General features: G+C 47.6%; 1 protein-coding gene across 5 annotated transcripts in view; it reads right to left on the bottom strand.

The window, feature by feature from the left end:
- ARID4B (AT-rich interaction domain 4B) overlaps positions 1-19,135 on the bottom strand; it is a 2,504,499-nt gene that overhangs the window by 370,212 nt on the left and 2,115,152 nt on the right. For all 5 annotated transcript variants that reach the window (XM_077486552.1, XM_077486551.1, XM_077486548.1 and 2 more), the window contains one exon: positions 12,964-13,065. In XM_077486552.1, the coding sequence (XP_077342678.1) occupies positions 12,964-13,065 (102 nt within the window). The remainder of the gene's footprint in view (positions 1-12,963; positions 13,066-19,135) is intronic.

Genomic DNA, 19,135 nt, shown 5'->3' with positions numbered 1-19,135 from the left:
AGAGTCCGCTTCTGTGGGACAGTATGCTCTTCAGTTCCATATCCTCACAGCTGAATTGAGCTGGAATAATGAGGCCCTAGTTGCGACCTTTTTACATGGCCTTTCTGATGGAGTGAAGGATGAATTAGCAAGAAGATCCCTTCCTGCCGATCTGGACATTGTCATCACCTTGTGTAACCAGATTGATATTCGCTTTCAGGAGAGGGCCCTGGAAAAAAGACACCAGCACTCCCCATTCTTTAGGCAGCCTGAGCTCCCAGTCCCTTCTCTTGAAGCCGAGGAGCATCCCCTGCCAGTTGAGGAACCTATGCAGTTGGGCCGGACAAAGTTATCTACCGAATATTGCGCTAGGCGCAGAACTCTGGGCCTATGCCTCTATTGTGGGGCCAAAGGTCATTTCCGTGACACTTGTTCTTTTCGTCCGGAAAACCGCTCAGGGCTAATACATCTGGAAGGTGGAGTATTAGACCCTGAAATATCACCTTCACCTTCTCGTCTTCGCCTTTCTGTGTTGCTTCATGTCGGTCCTTCCTCTTGTTCAGTCTCAGCACATCTGGATTCCGGAGCCGCTGCCAATTTCATGGATTGGGAAACTGCATCCTCCATGAGACTTACCCTTTTGCCCCTTACAAAGCCATTGGTGGTCTTGGCGATTGATGGCACTGTTCTCCCAGGGGGCCCTATCCGCTTCCAGACCCTTCCTGTTAAGATGTCAGTAGGGACACTCCACCAGGAGTGGATATCCTTCCTTGTCTTACCTAAGGCTTCATCTCCTATCATCTTCCTTGGTTACGGCTCCATTCTCCACATGTTGATTGGTCTGCTGGACAGATGCTGGCTTGGGGTTCCTCCTGTTCCTCTTCCTGCCTACTCAAGGGTACCCCAAAAAAGAAACTTCCTGTTACCACCATCCCGGTATCTTCTGCTCTTCCCGCTGTATATAGCAATCTCTGGGATGTGTCCTGCAATAGTCAGACTGGTGCACTCTCTAGGTCATGTGGTACTCTGGATGAGGGGCCCACCTATCAACCTGAGTCGATCATTCACTCCAGTTTGAATAACCATTTACCTTTGCCTGTCCCTAATCTCCCTTGGACGCACAGCCAGGCTAACTTGTCTGCAAGTTCCACAGTCGCTATGCCCTATGATGCAATTGAGATGGTCGCTAAACCTGACAATACTATTCAGTCGGCCTCTGAACCAGTTATGTCAGTCCAGCCCATGCCCAATGAGCTTCCTGCTTCTTGTTCAGGACCTTCTGTAACCTGGCTTCACCCTACTGCTACTATGTCTGTTCAAACACGTTTAAGAGGCTCAATCCATCCTTTGGATAGAATACCTCATTCGGCCAGGTGGGGTTTTCAATTTTTTTCTCAGGGCTTTCTGCATTCTGTTTGTGTTTGAGATATCCAGCTTGACTCTTGTGACATGTCACCTTCTAACCAACCTGACCTCAGGGATCCACTGACCTCTGTCCAGTCTGCTGGTCCTGTGCTGGATGTCCAGCTCATCTTTAAGGGTCTGGGGGACCCTGCTCAGACTCCTGATCTTCTCATGCCCTTACCCATTCCTAAAAAGCCTTTAGTCCTCTCGTCCTCTCTCTACCTTGGTTCCGGTCTCTGAGGATAATCTAAAATACGAGGTTAGTAAAGTTTTGGATTCCCGGCTCCGTAAAGACATTCTTCAGTACATCGTACATTGGAAAGGGTTTGACCAAGAGGAGAGGTCTTGGATCACTGTATCTGAGGTCTTTGCTCCTTGTCTGTTAAGGAGGTTCCATCTGGAGTTTCCCTTTGAGCCTGAACCCAGGCGAGGGAGGGGGAGGCCTCGTAAGAGGGAGGGTACTGTCATGGTTATGCAGGGATCTTCCTGTGTTTGCTTGCCTCCCCTTATGTGTTCAGACTAAGAGGCCAGCCACTTCCACCTGGTGGTTGTTATAACCTCTCCTCTAAGCATGGCTCCACCCCAGGCCCTATCAGGGAACTCTATATTAACCTGTGCACTGCAAGCCATCGGTGCTGATCAACCATTGTGTATTCATTGTGTGTTTGGCTTCCTGGTTCCTGCTTGCCGTGTGCTCTATGTTTGACTCTGTTACCGATCTTGGCGTGTTCTCAACGATTCCTGTCTGCTTGTGACCATGACCTTGACCTTTTGCTTAGACTCCGCGCCCTGGGGAATCTATGCTCCAGCTTCCGTTGGGATCTGTGTTAGTTATCCTGTAGACCTGTTCTGAATCTCCCTGGGTACAATCCGCAGCAGTCAGTCCTAAGGTCCGCTACCTAGCGGTGCACTTCCGACTCCTACGGAGTGCATCTGTCACCTGGTCTCAGGTGACCTGACACATATGCAGCAATCCTCCCTCCCTCCATTGATACCAATAGGTAAGCAGTCTTGTTGGTCTGCATGTTTCCAATTTTATATTTATTTTTATATCCTTATTTTTGCATAACTCTCCTTCTACTTAGTGAATTGGTCAGTTTAACAATCACTCTCTCTAGAATGGTGTGGTGTTCCCTCTTATGGTTACAGCTGGTCTTTCCGGGTTTGGGCTCACGGTGGCTATGTTTGGGCATTTTTTTAAAGTGTTTAGTGGCGTGTGATCACTTCCCCATGTGGTGGCATATGTGGTAATCAGTTAAGTTATTGAACTTGCGTCTTCAGATTTTGTCATTTTATATGTTGCTCTATTTGCTGACCTACTGTATTTGCTGGCGTATAAGACTACCTTTTACACTTAAACAAAATGCCCAAAAATTGGGGGTCGTCTTATACGCCGGGTATACAGGTATACAATGCTGCCCGATGGATGTCAGCCTCCAAATGTCTGCTAATATTGTATGTGGCTTCAGCAACAAACAGTATACGCCGTTGAGCCAATCCCGGCGAGCGATGTATTCTATTAATGAATACAGAGCCTGCTTGGATTGGAGTAACAACCACTGCCAATCCGAGCAGGCTACATAGAGTAGCCTGCTCGGATTGGCTTTGTGAGAGAGAGAGAGAGAGAGAGGCAAGGGCTGATGATGCTACAGCCTCTGCCAATCCAAGCAGGCGTTGTATTCATTAAAATAATACACCGCTCACCATACTTCCCTGGGTAAATCCATTCACTGATCTCCTACTACTATACATCCTGCTATTTGCCTTTGAGGTCTCAGGCACCCAAGAGAGAGGGACAGGTAAATCTGGGACATATGACAGGGGGGTTATTAAATGCATTTTGGTGGACAATTCCCATAGAATGTAACCCAAAAGTGGTATAGGTTTGATTAGTGAAAAATTCTACTTTCCAGAGTTGTGGCATTCAATAGATCTCTGTTTGTGTTATTATTGTTTGATTTACTTTATGACATAACACAGCATGGCGGATGAGTAGTTGGCATTCTTGCTTTGTATTTTTTAATCGTTCTAATGTTTTTTTAAAATGGTGTTGCCTCAGAAGGGGGGTAGTCTTATACCAGGAGTATTGCCCAAAACCAATGTTTTCACTTGAAAAATAGGGGGTCGTCTTATACGCCCAGTCGTCTTATACGCCGGCAAATACGGTAGGTAAGGTGGATCTGGAGGAAGTGGTCGTCTGGCATTCCCTATTTAGGTTAACGTCAACCCGTACCTTATCACCTACGCAGTCAGACATCAGTCTGGGACATACCCATGCACATGAGCGACATGCATTCCATGTAGTTTTCCAAGCATATTAATTACTGATGAACTATTCCAGGTGGGTCATTATTGTTGTTATAGGCGTATTCAAATATGAGCACATTTAAGGACAAATAACACTTTCCCCCCCCCCCCCCTTCCCCAACCCTTTTTTTTTTCTATGCTCCCCATCCTGTGCATGTACTGTATGTGTTTTTTTTAGATTCTAAGATTTGTTTTTTCATGTTGTAGAAATATCAGTATGCCATCTAAGTTTTGCTCTTCACCCCTGATGAAAGTTCTGTGATCCCAGCAATTTGAAACGTGTCGAGTGTGGGTTATAAGATAAGAGTATTTTTATTATTCATTGGTTGGCTTATTACACTTATCCATGTATGTGTATATCTGTAGATATGCCATAGAAACACCGTTGGTGGAGGGGTCTCTTTGGTTTGATTTTGTATCTGCTTTGTAATTGTTAATAAAGTATTTATATGTATAAGTATTTATAAGTATACTGTTTTGTGGTGTTGGTGGTCATTTAAAAATCCCACTCCAATAAGGGGATCCTTTTTCTTTCTGAAGTTTATTAGGGATGGGACCACCTCACCATAGTCTTCTGACCCACTGAGAGCCCCCTTCTTCCAGGAGAAAAAGTGTGTCTCAATGATCCCTGAAAAAGATGTGTCTAACCTTGTTGAAAGTTCCTATAATTGAAAACTGGGCAATACTATCAGTGAAGTCAAGGTGTTGTGGCTTGCCCTCTATTGTGGAATACGACAGGATATAATACTACTTGCAGGAGACTATCTGCAAGCTCAGTCCTGTGTACAAAAGTGTTTGCAGTTGCCCCTGCCAACAGTGTAAAAGTCCCTATTGAGACTGCAGTGTTGAATCTGCTGCTGTTTTAGGAAGGGTAAAAATGGCAGGTCCAAATGGAGCAAAGGAGTTATTTAAATCCCATCGCTCTATTCAATATGTTGGCAGAACAAGAAGGCTGCTTGATCACCACTATGACACTGAGGAACTTCATTCTACCAATGTAGCTAAACATTTTATTCAGTGCCATGGAGGCTATTCTTAAATATAAGGTGTGGAGAAAGTGATCAACAAGATCCAGCAATGACTAAAACAAAACGATACAGCTTTAGGATGGTCAACCCTTCTCTAACTCAATATCAGGTGCAAGTCCAGCTCCCAACTATAAGCTGTGGGATTTAGCACTGTGATTATTCAGAGATGTTTAAGTCAAGGAGAGCAGCATGATGGGTATGCCATAATTAAGTACTGCTTAGTGTGAAATGCATTGGCAGTTTAATTTATCCTTGCTGTATAACTTTGGTTGTATGGATACGTTCAAATCCTTTTATTCTCCATGAATAAGGAATCAGAATCTTAATTTCTCAGTTTTATAAAACAATTTGCTACCATTCAGTGTTTTTAAAATACATTATTTGTGAATGTTTTAGCTAGCCAGTGCTCACTCTCTGTGGTTTTAAACATCTAAATAATAGTGACATGTGAGTATGCTTAGCCCTCAAAATTTCCACTTGCATTTGGCGAATGGAAATTAGCTGAGGACGAGTGTGGAGCAGGAGCAGTCTGGGACGACTATTACCTGGCTTATCGCTTCTGACTGAATCGGTGCAGCCTTTTCTACAGGGCATCAGAGCGGCCCAGTGCGCAATTGCCTACCTGCCCCCCAGCCACTCTGATGCCATTTAAAAAAGGTGGCACCACTTCTGAAAACTGTCAGGAGAAGAGCTGGCCGGATCACACAGAGCGGGGATCTCACAGCTTGGATATGAAACGCCAGTCGATGTCAAACAAAGTCCCGCCTCCTGGACTGACTCCTAAGACATACAGCACAATTGTCTAATGTCTGTTGAGGAGGCAAGATATTGTTTAACCGCGGCTGGCATTTTATCTTCAAGCTGTGTATCAGGAACCATGAATCAGATCGAGACAGAAATAAAGTTAAATCACACTGGATCAGCAGGATCAGCAGGATCAGGATCCAGAAGGAACTTCAGCCGAGCAAGTCAAGAACGCAGAAAAAAGTCTCTGTGATGTTGACAAAGGCAAAGGCATAGATCAAGTGAGCTGGACGGCTTTAAGTAGGCAGGACTGACTAGCAGAATCAACAACAGCTGGGTAACTGTGGAGAGAGATGGGAGCTGGAAATTAGCCGACAGCTGAGCTGCCAGCTCAGAGAAGGAAAGGCTGAGCCCAGCCCTGACAATACCCCCTCCTCAACGACCCCTCCCCCTCGGAGGACCACTGGGCTTGAGGGGAAAAAGTCTATAGAAATCACAGAGGAGGACAGGGGCATGTACGTCCAAGGATAAGACCCAAGAGCGTTCCCCCGGACCGTACCCCTTCTAATGCCCAAGGTACTGTATGCTTCCCACGGAACCTACGGGAATCAACAATGGATTTTACTTCATACTCCTCATGGTTCTCAACCTGTATAGTGTGAGGACATGGCACGGAGGTGGTAAAGCGATTGCAGACCAAAGGTTTCAATAAGGAGACATGAAACACATTTGAGATGCTCATACTAGGAGGAAGGTCCAAGGCGTAAGCCACTGGGTTAATCCTGCGAAGGATACGGAAAGGCCCAATAAACCGAGGTGCGAACTTCAAAGAAGGAACACGAAGTCGGAGGAGGTTGTGAGATGACAGCCAGACTCTGTCCCCAACCCGGTAGGAAGGTGCAGGCAGGCGTCTGCGATCAGCATGGAGTCTGTACCTATCTTTAGCATGTTGCAAAGCCTCCTGAACTTATGCCCAAGTGGAACGAAGATCACGGAGATGCTCCTCTAATGCAGGAATACTCTGAAACAAACAAGTGAGCCAACATGGAAGGTTGGAAACCATAATTCGCCATAAACCGGGACAATCAGGAAGCAGAATTCAAGGCACTGTTGTGAGCAAACTCTGCCCATAGGTCTGACCAGTTGTTATGATGGCCAGAAATATAGCAACGTAATAATTGCTCCAAGAACTGATTGGCCAGTTCTGCGGCCCCATTAGACTGCGGGTGACATGCAGAGGAGAAAGCAAGCTGAATTCCCAACTGTGCACAAAAGGCTCCCCAGAACCGAGAGACAAAATGACTACCCCTGTATGAGACAATCACCTTGGGTAGCCCATGTAAGCGAAAGATCTCCCGAGCACAAAAGGAAGCCAGTACCTTAGAAATGGGCAATTTCTTAAGTGGAATTCAATGACACATCTTTGAGAACTGGTCAACCGCCATAAGGATAACAGTGTTGCCTTGGGAGTTGGGTACCTCTGCAATGAAATCCATAGATAGGTGGGCCCAGGGCCTCTCTCCATTGGGTATGGGTTGTAGGAGGCCCACTGGAAGGTGTTGTGAAGTCTTACTCTGAGCACACACAGAACAGGCATCTACGAAGGCAGTTAAATCAGCCCATAGACTAGGCCACCAGAATTGTTGGGAAGGGGCCCAAATGAGTTAATCCTTCCCAGGGTGGCCAGCTGCCTTGGGAGAGTGGTAAGTCTAGAGCATGGCAGTACGGAGACCTTCTGGGACAAAGCAGCGGTCACTAGATTTCTCAAAAGGAGTATGGACCTGAGCAACAAGAATTTTGCCACCCAAAGAAGTAAGACTAGTGCGAACCATAGCCAGAATATGATCAGGAGGAATCACAGGAACCAACTACAACTTGGAAGTGGAGAATTGTCGTGACAAGGTGTAAGCCCTTGGATTCTTAGTACCGGGTAGGAATGAGATAATGTAATTAAAACTCAAGACAAGAAAAGAGCCCATCGCGCTCTTCTGGGAAAGAGGCGCTTAACCTTAGACAAGAATGTGAGATTCTTATGGTCAGTAAGAATGAGAACTGGCACAATGGTACCTTCAAGGAGATGTCTCTATTCTTTCAGGGCTAAAATGATCACCAACAGCTCTCTGTCTCCAATCTCATAATTGCACTCTGCGGGTGACAATTTCTTGGAAAAGTAGCCACATAGCACTCTCAGAGTTAGGACGTTGAGACAGAAGGGTGCCAACTCTAGTCTCAGAAGAATAAACTTCTAGTATAAAAGACAATGTAGGATCAGGATGTGCCAACACAGGAGCAGAAACAAAGGCAGCCTTGAGACTCTCAAAGGCCTTAATGGACTCCGAAGACTAACTTTGTGGGTTATCGTCCTTTCAGGTCATATCAGTCAGGAGCTTGTTTAGAGACGAGAAGTTATGAATAAACTTCTGATAATAGTTGGCAAAGCCCAGGAAACGCTGCAAGGGACATAAACCCACGGGTTGGGGCTACTGTAGGACTGACGAAAGTTTCTCTGGGTCTATCAAAAACTCGGCAGTGGAAATGACATAGCCCAGGAGTTTAACCTGTTCACGATGGAACTCGCACTTCTCCAGTTTACAATAGAGATTGTTCTCTCTTAGTTTCTGAAGCACACGACAGACATCTGTGTCGTGGTTCTCCAGGGACTTGGAAAATGTGAGGATATCATCAAAATAAACCACCACACATAACTGCAACAAATCTTAAAGTACATAGTTAATAAATTCCTGGAAAACTGCTGGGGCGTTACAGAGGCCAAAAGGCATTATGAGGTACTCATAACGGCCTGTTCTGGTATTAAATGCAGTTATCAACTCGTCTCCCTCTTTAATCCGCACAAAATTGTATGCCCCTCTCAAATCAAGCTTTGTAAAAACCGTTGCTCCCTTGAGGCGGTCAAATAACTCTGTAATCAACGGAATCGGGTAGGCATTCTTAATCGTGAAATGATTGAGACTCCTATAATCGATACAAGGTCTCAGTTCACCGCTCCTCTACTTCACAAAAAAGAAACCAGCACCAGCAGGAGATGAGGATTTGTGGATGAAACCTTGAGAAAGTGCGTCTGCAACATACTCCTCCATGGCCTTATCCTCCAAGACCGACAAAGGGTAAACCCGGCCACGAGGGGGTATGACACCAGGTTGAAGGTCAATTGCGCAATCATATGGCCGGTGTGGAGGCAAACTACTGGTTTGACCTTTGTCAAAGATATCGCTAAAATTGCGGTGCTCCTCCGGCAGGGAGGAGAGTGAATAGGTGTACAGGACCTTGGCTACCTTCTGGAAGCATGTCTCACTGCATTGTGGTGACCAGGAGAGAACCTCAGCATGGAGCCCATCAAAAGAGGGGTTGTGCCTCTGTAACCAAGAATAACCAATAACCAGCGGAAACCCTAGGTGAGGAAAAAACTTGGAATTGGATTATCTCACGGTGAAGAGCCCCTACGGCGATGGACAACGGAACAGTCTCATGAGTCACATGGGCAGGCTGTAGAGGTCTCCCATCAAAAGCCTCAAAGAATCCATCAAAATAAAATGGTTGTGTTTTTTATATCTATGATATTGTTGTTTCCCCTTTTCCTGATTTTAAGAAAAGATTAAAAAAATAAAAAAAAGAATAAAAAAAAAAGAGCCTCAATGGCAATTGGAGTGTCACGCAGCTGCAGCGGAATCGAGTGATGCGATACAAAGGCAGCATCCATGAACAGGCCTGCAGCCCCAGAGTCGATTAGAGCCTGTATCTCGATAGATGAGTCAGCCCAAGAAAGGGTGACCGAAACCAGGGGCTTATCATCCTGGATAACTGGGGACGAAACAACGCCACATAAGGCAGGGCTCGACAAACCCCAGGCGCCAGGTCGCCCATGCGACCATAAATCGCAACCTGGCGCCTAAGCTGCCACCAGCCCACTCACTATTGATGCCCCAGACATGCAGCAGCATTAACACTGACTGCCGTCCTCCTCCCTCCTCCACACTCAGCGGCGCCACGCTAAGTGTGTGAAACTGACAAGCAACGGAGAAAGGAGGATCTGTCAGATTTGAGCTTGATGTCGGGGTGGGCGGGACCCAGCAGCTATCAAACACCAGCCAATGGGATCTGGATGGGCCGCTACGTGTATGTGGCCCACCCCTTTTCTTAAGCAGCCCAATCGTTGGCTGGTGTTTGATAGCTGCTGAGTCCCATCCCACCCACCCCGACATCAAGCTCAAATCTGACATATCCGCCTCTCTTTTACTTGTCAATTTCACACCCCGGCAGGGTCCCCCCCATTCCAACATTAAGCTCAATTCTGACAGCTCCTCTGTTACATTTCAGTAACAGAGTGCTCCATGTGAAACCTGCCAGTGCCATCTGCCAGTGCCAACCAGTGCCACCGCCAATCTGTGCCACCTGCCAGTGTCAGTGCCACCTGCCACCACCAATCAGTGCCACCTGCTAGTGCCAACCAGTGCCCCCGCCAATCAATGCCACCTGCAACCACCAACCAGTGCCATCTGCCACCACCAACCAGTGCCACCTGCCACCGCCAACCAGTGCCACCGTCAACCAGTGCCACCTGCCAGTGTCAGTGCCACCTGCCACCACCAATCAGTGCCACCTACTAGTGCCAACCAGTGCCACCGCCAATCAATACCACCTGCAACCACCAACCAGTGCCACCTGCCACCACCCAGTGCCACCGTCAATCAGTGCCATCTGCCAGTGACAACTAGTGCCACTGCCAACCAGGGCCACCTGCCATCACCAACCAGGGCCACCTGCCACTTACAAACCAGTGCCACCTGCCAATCAGTGCCACGTGCCACCTGCCAGTGCCAATAGTGTCACCTGCCAGTGCCAAACCAGTGTCACCTGCCAGTGCCAAACCAGTGTCATCTGCCAGTTTCAACCAGTGTCACCTGCCAATGCCAACCAGTGTCACCTGCCGGTGCCATCTGGCAGTTCCACGTGCCTGCCAGTGGCAACCAGTGCCACCTGCCAGTGCCAGCCAGTTCCATCTGTTGCCAGCCTTACTCTTTCTGGTCAGCCCATAATCCTGATGTAACAGCGTTTCAATGGAGTTATTGACTGGGTGCTCCATTGTGAGTTAGGGATAGGGGGTGAAAATTAGTGGCCTTACCCCGGGAGCTGACAATCCCTAGCACTCTAAAAAAAAAAAAAAAACTGGCTCCTAACTTTTTTAACTGGCTCCTAAATTCAAAGCAAATTTGTCAACCCCTGACCTAAGGTCTGTGCATGACAGAATCTCAAGATTCGGGCGTTCCCTGGACGGGTAGGACAAGACTTCTGGCCACAATAAAGGCACAATCTCTCCCTCCTCCTAAAGGCTCTCTCATCCGCAGAGAGACGTGTGACAAGGCTGGCTTAGCCCTTTCTCCTCTGGGCTGGCCGCTCAGCTGTCGGCTAATTGCCAGCTCTCTTCTCTCTCCAGTTACCAGCTGTTCACATGCACAGGAGGCTTCTGCAAGCACTCCTTAAAAGAGAGTCTTTCTCTGAGTCTGGAGTCAATGAGGATGGCAAACGTGATTAACCTCTCTAGCTCAGTGGGTGTATCTCGGGCTGCTATCTCATCCTTGATGGAATCCGAGAGACCATGAAAAAAAGGCCAAGAAGGCCTCATTGTTCCAAGCAACCTCTGCTGTCAGAGTACGGAATTTAATGGCATAGTCAGCAACAGTTTTCGTACTCTGATGGACATGAGGCACTTGGCAGCAGAAGCGGAGCATGCAGGAATGTCAAATACCCTTTTAAAGGAGGCCACAAAGACAGTGTAACTCAAGACAACAGGTTTTTGCATCTCCCATAGAGGGTTTGCCGAGGCCAAGGCTCTATCGTAAAGCAAAGATATCATTAAACCTACTTTGCTTCTGGCCGTGGGAAACGCCTGGGGCAGCATTTCAAAGTAAATCTCAACCTGGTTGAGAAACCCTCTGCATTGAACTGGATCACCCCTAAAATCGCTGGGGAAGTGGAGCAGAACTAGACATACCTCTTATAGAGATAATACTCCAGGAGGGTGCCTGCACAGAGACTGGCGCAGCAGCAGGGTCGGCCTGCAACCCAGGTTGTACTGGAGCAGCCACAGTGGGAGTTTCCAGGTGAGCGTTTGTAATGCTGTATGGCAAACTGATCCATGCGGTGATCTTGCTCATCCAATCTGGAAAAAATATTACCAACAAGTGGATTGACTGCATCTTCTGAATTTATGGCCTTTGCCTACTATCAGGAACCATGAATCAGACTGAGACAGAAGTACAGTTAAATCACACTTGTTTAATAATAATAATAATAATAATAAGGTAAACAGAGTAAGCGTAGGCAAAACAAGCCAGAGTTCAGTAACCGGATCAGGTAGTCAGCCAAGCAAATGTTAGAGAGCCAGAGATAAAAAGTAGTAGTACAGCAAGCCGGATCAGGAGCCAGAAGGAACTTCAGCCGAGCAAGTCTTCAACAGGAATGCAGGAAAAAGTCTCTGTGATGTTGACAAAGGCGAAGGCAGAGATCAAGTGAGCTGGACGGCTTTAAGTAGGCAGGACTGACAAGCAGAGTCAACAACAGCTGGGTAACTGTGTAGAGAGATGGGAGCTGGCAATTAGCTGACAGCTGAGTGGCCAGCTCAGAGAAGGACACTGTGTTACAGAAGGAGATCACTGCTCTGTGATCCAGCCAGCAATCCTTCTGATTCCTCCCGCTGATCCCTACTGAATTGATGGGCACTGATGAGGCTGCACTTATGGGCACTGTTAGGCTACATTGATGGGCACTGATAAGTACTGAATGGCTGCAGTGAAGGCCACTGATAAGCTGCGCTGTCCGACTGCACTAGTATGCTGCACTGATGGCCACTGATGAGGCGACAATGATGGGCACTGATGAAGCAGCACTGATAAGCTCCACTGATGATACACTGATATGCCGCACTGATGGGTACTGATATGGTTTATGTTAATATTGTTAAAGTTGTTGTTAATATGTATAACTTAATTCTGCTGTGCCCAAAAGAAGTAGCTCTCCCCTATCTCCCTTCTCTCTGTACATGGAGGCAGCAGTGGGAGCTGCTTTCAATCACAACCTATGAGGAAGGAGTAGACAGTAAACAGAGCCCGGCCCATAATCAAGCCTGCACGTGTGCTGCCATACTAAGCAGCTTGCGATGGGGGGGACTTGAAAATGGGGGGTTACCCAGGAGCCTGTTGGGAGGCCACATAAGAGGAAGATTAGGGTTGCTCTCCCAAAACCACAGAGAATGCAAGTATGAAATGTTTGTGATTTAGAAAAAAAACATTATTTTACAATCACTTTAAGCCCTACATGTCCACATACAATTTTTGGCAACCAAATAAAAATAGTTTTTCATAAGTTAATTAATTAAATTATCTGCTAATAAATAGTACACTTATCTTAATTAAGCCACTTACACTGACTTATTGAAAGACAAGTTATTTTCTTTCTGTAAATTTAACAGCATTTAAAAACTCACCCATTTTCCGCTTATAGATCACAGATTTAGGATTTCGCTTACATTTTTTTGCTGTGAAATTTTCTACATGGCCACTGTTACCATCTACAACTTCTTTTTTACCTGTTTATAACAGAAAGTAAGAATTAATTAAAAGCTGTAAAAGTGTTCATAAAGGTTTTGTAGATATACTCAATTTGGTCTAATGGATCACGTTCATAACAAAAAGGTGTATTCAAATGTTTGATGCAACTTCAACTTAAAGTATAACTAATGGCAAAGCTTTTTTCCAGGATAGGGTGGAGAAAACAAAACTGACAGGGATTACAACCCTTCTCTATGCCAAAAAGTGAAAAAAAAAGTTTCGCGTTTAGTTTTACTTTAAAACAGGAGGATGAAGCTTGAAAAGTATTACAATAATAAATCAGTTACTGACAAAAATGACCAAATTGATCTAAGTTCTACATCTGACATGATATCGGGTTGATTAATGTATAGATCCAGTAAAGTGAATATAAACCAAAGAACAAAACTTACAGTTTACCAGTCCTTAGCCCCTGTACACACAGTCGGAGATTTCCACAACCAAATCCGTCGGATTTTGTCCGTCAGATTTAGTCTGACGGATTGTGTCCGAAACTGTTGCATACACACGGTTGGACTAAGTTGTCGAAAAATCAGATCTTTCAGAACGTGATGACGTAATTTCGTTACGATGGGACTAGATTCAGGCTAGTAGCCAATAGCTTTGATGTAGGAATTTGATCTGAGCATGCGTGGCACTTGGTCCGATCAAAATTCTCTACACATGATCGGATTACGTCTGAACGCCCCAGTTGGTCGGGAAATATTTCCAACATGTTGGAAAATTGGGTCAGACGGAGATTCGGCCGGAATCAGTCCGATGCATACCACACACAGTCGGATTATCTGACGACACGGTCCGATAAGACGCATTCCGACGGATTCTCCGACCGTGTGTACGCGGCATTAGAAGTGGTGGCTACATTAGTTATCTTTTTGGTCCTTCATTTTCACGTGCTGATTTTGCCAGTAACACACTTATTGTCTCAGGGTGACATCACTAACTCACTGTGCTGCATCTATGGAAAAGGGATCAGCACTGTCATGCTAGAACAGGATTTTTTTTTTAAACCTCCAGAACTCCAACCCTTCCCATCATCTTCATAACATAGGGAGAGCTGGTCTGTAGTAAAAAAAAGCAGAAAGTTGCTAATTTACAATGGCCAGCAGAGGCAGATACCATAGGAGGTTATCAACTCCAAAGATTGTTTGGCAGGAGCGACCTGTATTTTTGCATTTCAATTATATATTTACCAGAAAAAAAAAGAGCAAATAAGAGTCCATTGCAAAGTCTTAGGCCGCGTACACACGGGCGGACTGTTCGCCCAACTTTGTCCGCTGAACAGTGTTTCAGCGGACAGTCCGCTCGTGTGTGGGCGTTCAGCGGACAGTTTCAGCGGACAGTTTGACGGACAAAGTCTTTCGGAAATTCTGAAAAACTGTCCGCTGAAACTTGGTTTGAGCGAACAGTCCGCCCGTGTGTAGGCTACTTTCGAAATGAGCAAACTGTTCCCGCTCGGAGGGAAGTCTGCTCATTTCGAGCGCGTGTCAAGGTAGGCGGGGCCCGCGACGGAGACGTCGCGGGCTCCGCCGCCTGGAATGGACTTAAAGGGGAACCCCAACGCCGAAAAAAATCGGCGTGGGGGTCCCCCCAAAGTCCACAACAGACCCTTGTCCGAGCACGCTACCCGGCCGGCCAGGAAAGGGGGGCGAGCGAGCGCGCCCCCCCTCCTGAGCCGTACCAGGCCGCGTGCCCTCAACATGGGGGGTGCCTTGGGGAAGGGGGGGCCGCGCGGCCCCCCCACCCCAAAGCACCTTGTCCCCATGTTGATGAGGACAAGGGCCTCTTCCCGACAACCCTGGCCGTTGGTTGTCGGGGTCTGCGGGCGGGGGGCTTATCGGAATCCGGGAGCCCCCTTTAATAAGGGGGCCCCCGGATACCGGCCCCCCACCCTATGTGAATGAGTATGGGGTACAATGTACCCCTACCCATTCACCTGTGAAAAAAAGTACAAAAAAAAAACACAACACAGGGTTAAAATATTTTATTGCACAGCTCCGGGGGTCTTCCGTCTTCGGGGGTCTTCTCCGGACTCCTCCGCTATCTTCTTGTAGCTCTTTTGCTAGCGGAGGAGTCCGGCTTTCTTCCTCCCCGCCGCCGGCCTCTTCTCCCGACTTCGGGGGTCTTGTCCCCCTCTTCGGTTCTTCTGCCGGGGCACCGCGCCTTCTTGTAGCTCTTTTGCAGGCGGTGGCCCGGTCTTCTGTCGCCGCTGTCGCCGTCGCCGCCTTCCGTTCTTCTTCTTCTTCTTCTTCTTCTTCTTCTTCTTCTTCTCCAGGAGATGTTGACACGTCGCTCTCTCCGGCCGGAATGCCAGAGCCGCCCTGCGCTGCCACTTATATAGTGCCAATGGGGCGGTGTCACATGGTATATGTCACATGGGTTGGTCACATGGGTTGATGTCACAGGGTGACCCCGCCCCCTTACGATGTCATAGTCCCCATGTGACATCAACCCATGTGACCAACCCATGTGACATATACCATGTGACACCGCCCCATTGGCACTATATAAGTGGCAGCACAGCGCGGCTCTGGCATTCCGGCCGGAGAGAGCGACGTGTCAACATCTCCTGGAGAAGAAGAAGAAGAAGAAGAAGAAGAAGAACGGAAGGCGGCGACAGAAGACCGGGCCACCGCCTGTAAAAGAGCTATAAGAAGGCGCGGTGGCCCGGCAGAAGAACCGAAGAGGGGGACAAGACCCCCGAAGTCGGGAGAAGAGGCCGGCGGCGGGGAGGAAGAAAGCCGGACTCCTCCGCTAGCAAAAGAGCTACAAGAAGATAGCGGAGGAGTCCGGAGAAGACCCCCGAAGACGGAAGACCCCCGGAGCTGTGCAATAAGATATTTTAACCCTGTGTTGTGTTTTTTTTTGTACTTTTTTTCACAGGTGAATGGGTAGGGGTACATTGTACCCCATACTCATTCACATAGGGTGGGGGGCCGGTATCCGGGGGCCCCCTTATTAAAGGGGGCTCCCAGATTCCGATAAGCCCCCCGCCCGCAGACCCCGACAACCAACGGCCAGGGTTGTCGGGAAGAGGCCCTTGTCCTCATCAACATGGGGACAAGGTGCTTTGGGGTGGGGGGGCCGCGCGGCCCCCCCTTCCCCAAGGCACCCCCCATGTTGAGGGCACGCGGCCTGGTACGGCTCAGGAGGGGGGGCGCGCTCGCTCGCCCCCCCTTTCCTGGCCGGCCGGGTAGCGTGCTCGGACAAGGGTCTGTTGTGGACTTTGGGGGAACCCCCACGCCGATTTTTTTCGGCGTTGGGTGTCCCTTTAAGTCCATTCCAGGCGGCGGTGCCCGCGACGTCTCCTTCGCGGGCCCCGCCTACCTGTACACGCGCTCGAAATGGGCGGACTTGCCTCCGCCTTACGTGGGCGAGTCCGTTCATTTCAAAAGTTGAGCGAACTGTTTGGCAAACAGTTCGCTGAAACAGTCCGCTCGTGTGTGGGCAAGTCCGCTCATGCAAATTTTGAGCGGACTGTTGCGGCAACTGTTTGACGAACAAAGTTTCAGCGAACAGTCTCCGCGTGTGTACGCGGCCTTACATATACTTTAATACCAAACCAGTTTACTTTCTTAACACTTATTTTATTTAAGGTATATAGGGTTTATTCCTATACTAAGAAAGGTCACTGATATACGCTATATTACCAAAGTATTGGGCATTTTCACCCACATGACCTTGAACAGTATTTCAGTCTTAGTCCATAGGATTTAATATTGAGCTTCAACACTTCTGGGAAAGCTGGCCATAAGGTTTAGGAGTATGTCAATGGGAATGTTTGACCATTCTTCCAGAAACGCATTTGTGAGGCCAGGCACTGATGTTGGAAGAGAAGGCCTGGCTCGCAGTCTCCGCTCTAATTCATCTCAAAGGTGTTCTGTCGGGTTGAAGTCAGATCTCTGTGCAAGCCAGTCAAAATCCTCCGCTCCAAACTCAATTATCCATTTATGGCCCTTGCTTTGTGCACTGGTCCAAATCATTTAGTGGAGGGGGGGTTAGGGTGTGGGGTTGTTTTTTAGGGATTGGGCTGGGCCTCCTAGTTCCAGTGAAAGTGAACTCTTAAGGCGTTAGCATACCAAGACATTTTGAACAATTTCATGCTCCCAACTTTGTGGGAGCAGTTTGGGGATGGCCCTACAGAATTGCACACCAGGGCACAAAGCAATCATGAAAGAGGAAATGTCACCAGCACACCAAGATCTCCAAAAATGGGTCCACAAACGTTAATCACATAGTGTCAAAAAAATGCAAAAGCGATGTTTCGGAGCCACGCAGGACCCCTACTTCCAGCATGTGACATTTTTCCCACCAGATACGGACAAGGCTTTCGGAACTGATACAGCAACGACCCAGAGAAATCAAGCGGTTAAAAAAAGACAACATTGACCTGGAGTTGCATGGACAGGCTTTATCCGAGTACTACACAGTGTAATGCTTCAGTCAGTGTGCTAGTAGCGTTTTTGTAGAGGATCACAGCTTGGGACTTATATACATACTATGTAGTTAAGTGGTTATACCTTATGGCAAATTACAGATAAAGGAACAAAGGTATGTTGAAGGATTAGTTGGGGTTTATTTAGAGAGTTTATATACAGCCATAACTTGGGTATCAGGAGGGTCAGCAAGTCATTAGCAGTTCAGAAGTACAACGTTTATGCAGTTCAGGTATACTTGCAGTGAGTTGCGTTATGCTGATGGGGACACTCCGTAGGTCTGGAGAGATGGTGGTGAAGCGTTCATTGGCCCAGAACGAAGAGTAGTAAGTGGGGGCTCTTTCTGGCCCAAACGAAGAGGATGAAGTGGGGCTCTGTCTGGCCCAAATGAAGAGGATGAAGTGGGGCTCTGTCCGGCCCAAACGAAGAGGAGGAAGTGGGGCTCTATCCGGCCCAAACAAAGAGGATGAAGTGGGGCTCTGTCCGGCCCAAACGAAGAGGATGAAGTTAGGCTCTGTCCGGCCCATACAAAGAGGAGGAAGTGGGGCTCTATCCAGCCCAAACGAAGAGGGTGAAGTGGGGCACTGTCCGGCCCAAACTTGGAGTAGAAAGCAGCAACGTGTGGCTGGTGCACTAGGCCTGGTAACAGGTTCCTAGCATGAACGATGAGTCATTGGGGGCAGCTGTTTAAATAGGAACAAGAGGAGGTATCTGGTGATGTGGCTGAGACCTCATCAATGGGCTGAGGGGATAGTGGAGATGACTTAGCCCCCAGTGGATGAATCAGACATTACAGGACCCCCCCTCTCCGCTGAAGGACCCCTCCTGGGGGCCAAGGGAGTAGATCTGTCAGGATTATGAGTATAAAAAAGGCATACAAGCCATGGGGCATGAACCTCGGAGGCGGGTTCCCAGGAGTCCTCCTGTGGACCGTAGTTTTTCTAATGTATCAAATATTGTAAACAGTTTCTATTTATTCGGTAGTCTAGGATCTGATCAATCTCGTATTCTTCCTGTCCATCAACTTTGATCGGCGGTAAAGGGACTGGAATTCTGCCGGAGAAAGTGTTGGGATGGTATGGTTTTATCAGGGAGACGTGGAAGGTCGGAGGAATCCGTAGGGTCAATGGTAATTTTAGCGTCACTGCAGCCTGGTTGATAACCGAGATGATGGGAAGAGGACCATTGAATAAACCACTAAATTTGCGTGATGGTGTCTTTAGGTTAAGGTGTTTGGTGAAAAGCCATACTAAATCACAGAGTTTGCATGAAGGTGGAGCTCTTCTGTGGAGATCGTAGTAAGCCTTTTGTCTGTTATGGGCTTTAATGATGTTGGCACGCAGATGAGGGATGAGATTTTTCAAGGTGCTGATAAATTGTGGATGGGATTCCATGCAGTTTGAAAACATACTGTGTCAAAATTTCTGCCATCTCTTTGGAGTTTGGTAGTTTTGAGAGGGGCATGAAATGAGCCATTTTGGTGAGGTAATCAACTGCAACTAGAATGGTGTTGTACCCTCCTGAGTGAGGTAATTCAACAATGAAGTCAAGTGAAATGGCCTGCCACAGTTTTTCGGTAATAGGGAGACTTGTGAGGAGATCAAAAGGGGGT

This window comes from Lithobates pipiens, unplaced genomic scaffold (assembly GCF_037356315.1).
Source record: "Lithobates pipiens isolate NorthernLeopardFrog02 unplaced genomic scaffold, aLitPip1_a1.2 Scaffold_18, whole genome shotgun sequence".
NCBI classification, from domain to species: Eukaryota; Metazoa; Chordata; class Amphibia; order Anura; family Ranidae; genus Lithobates; species Lithobates pipiens.
This window is presented reverse-complemented; position numbering and strand designations above follow the sequence as displayed.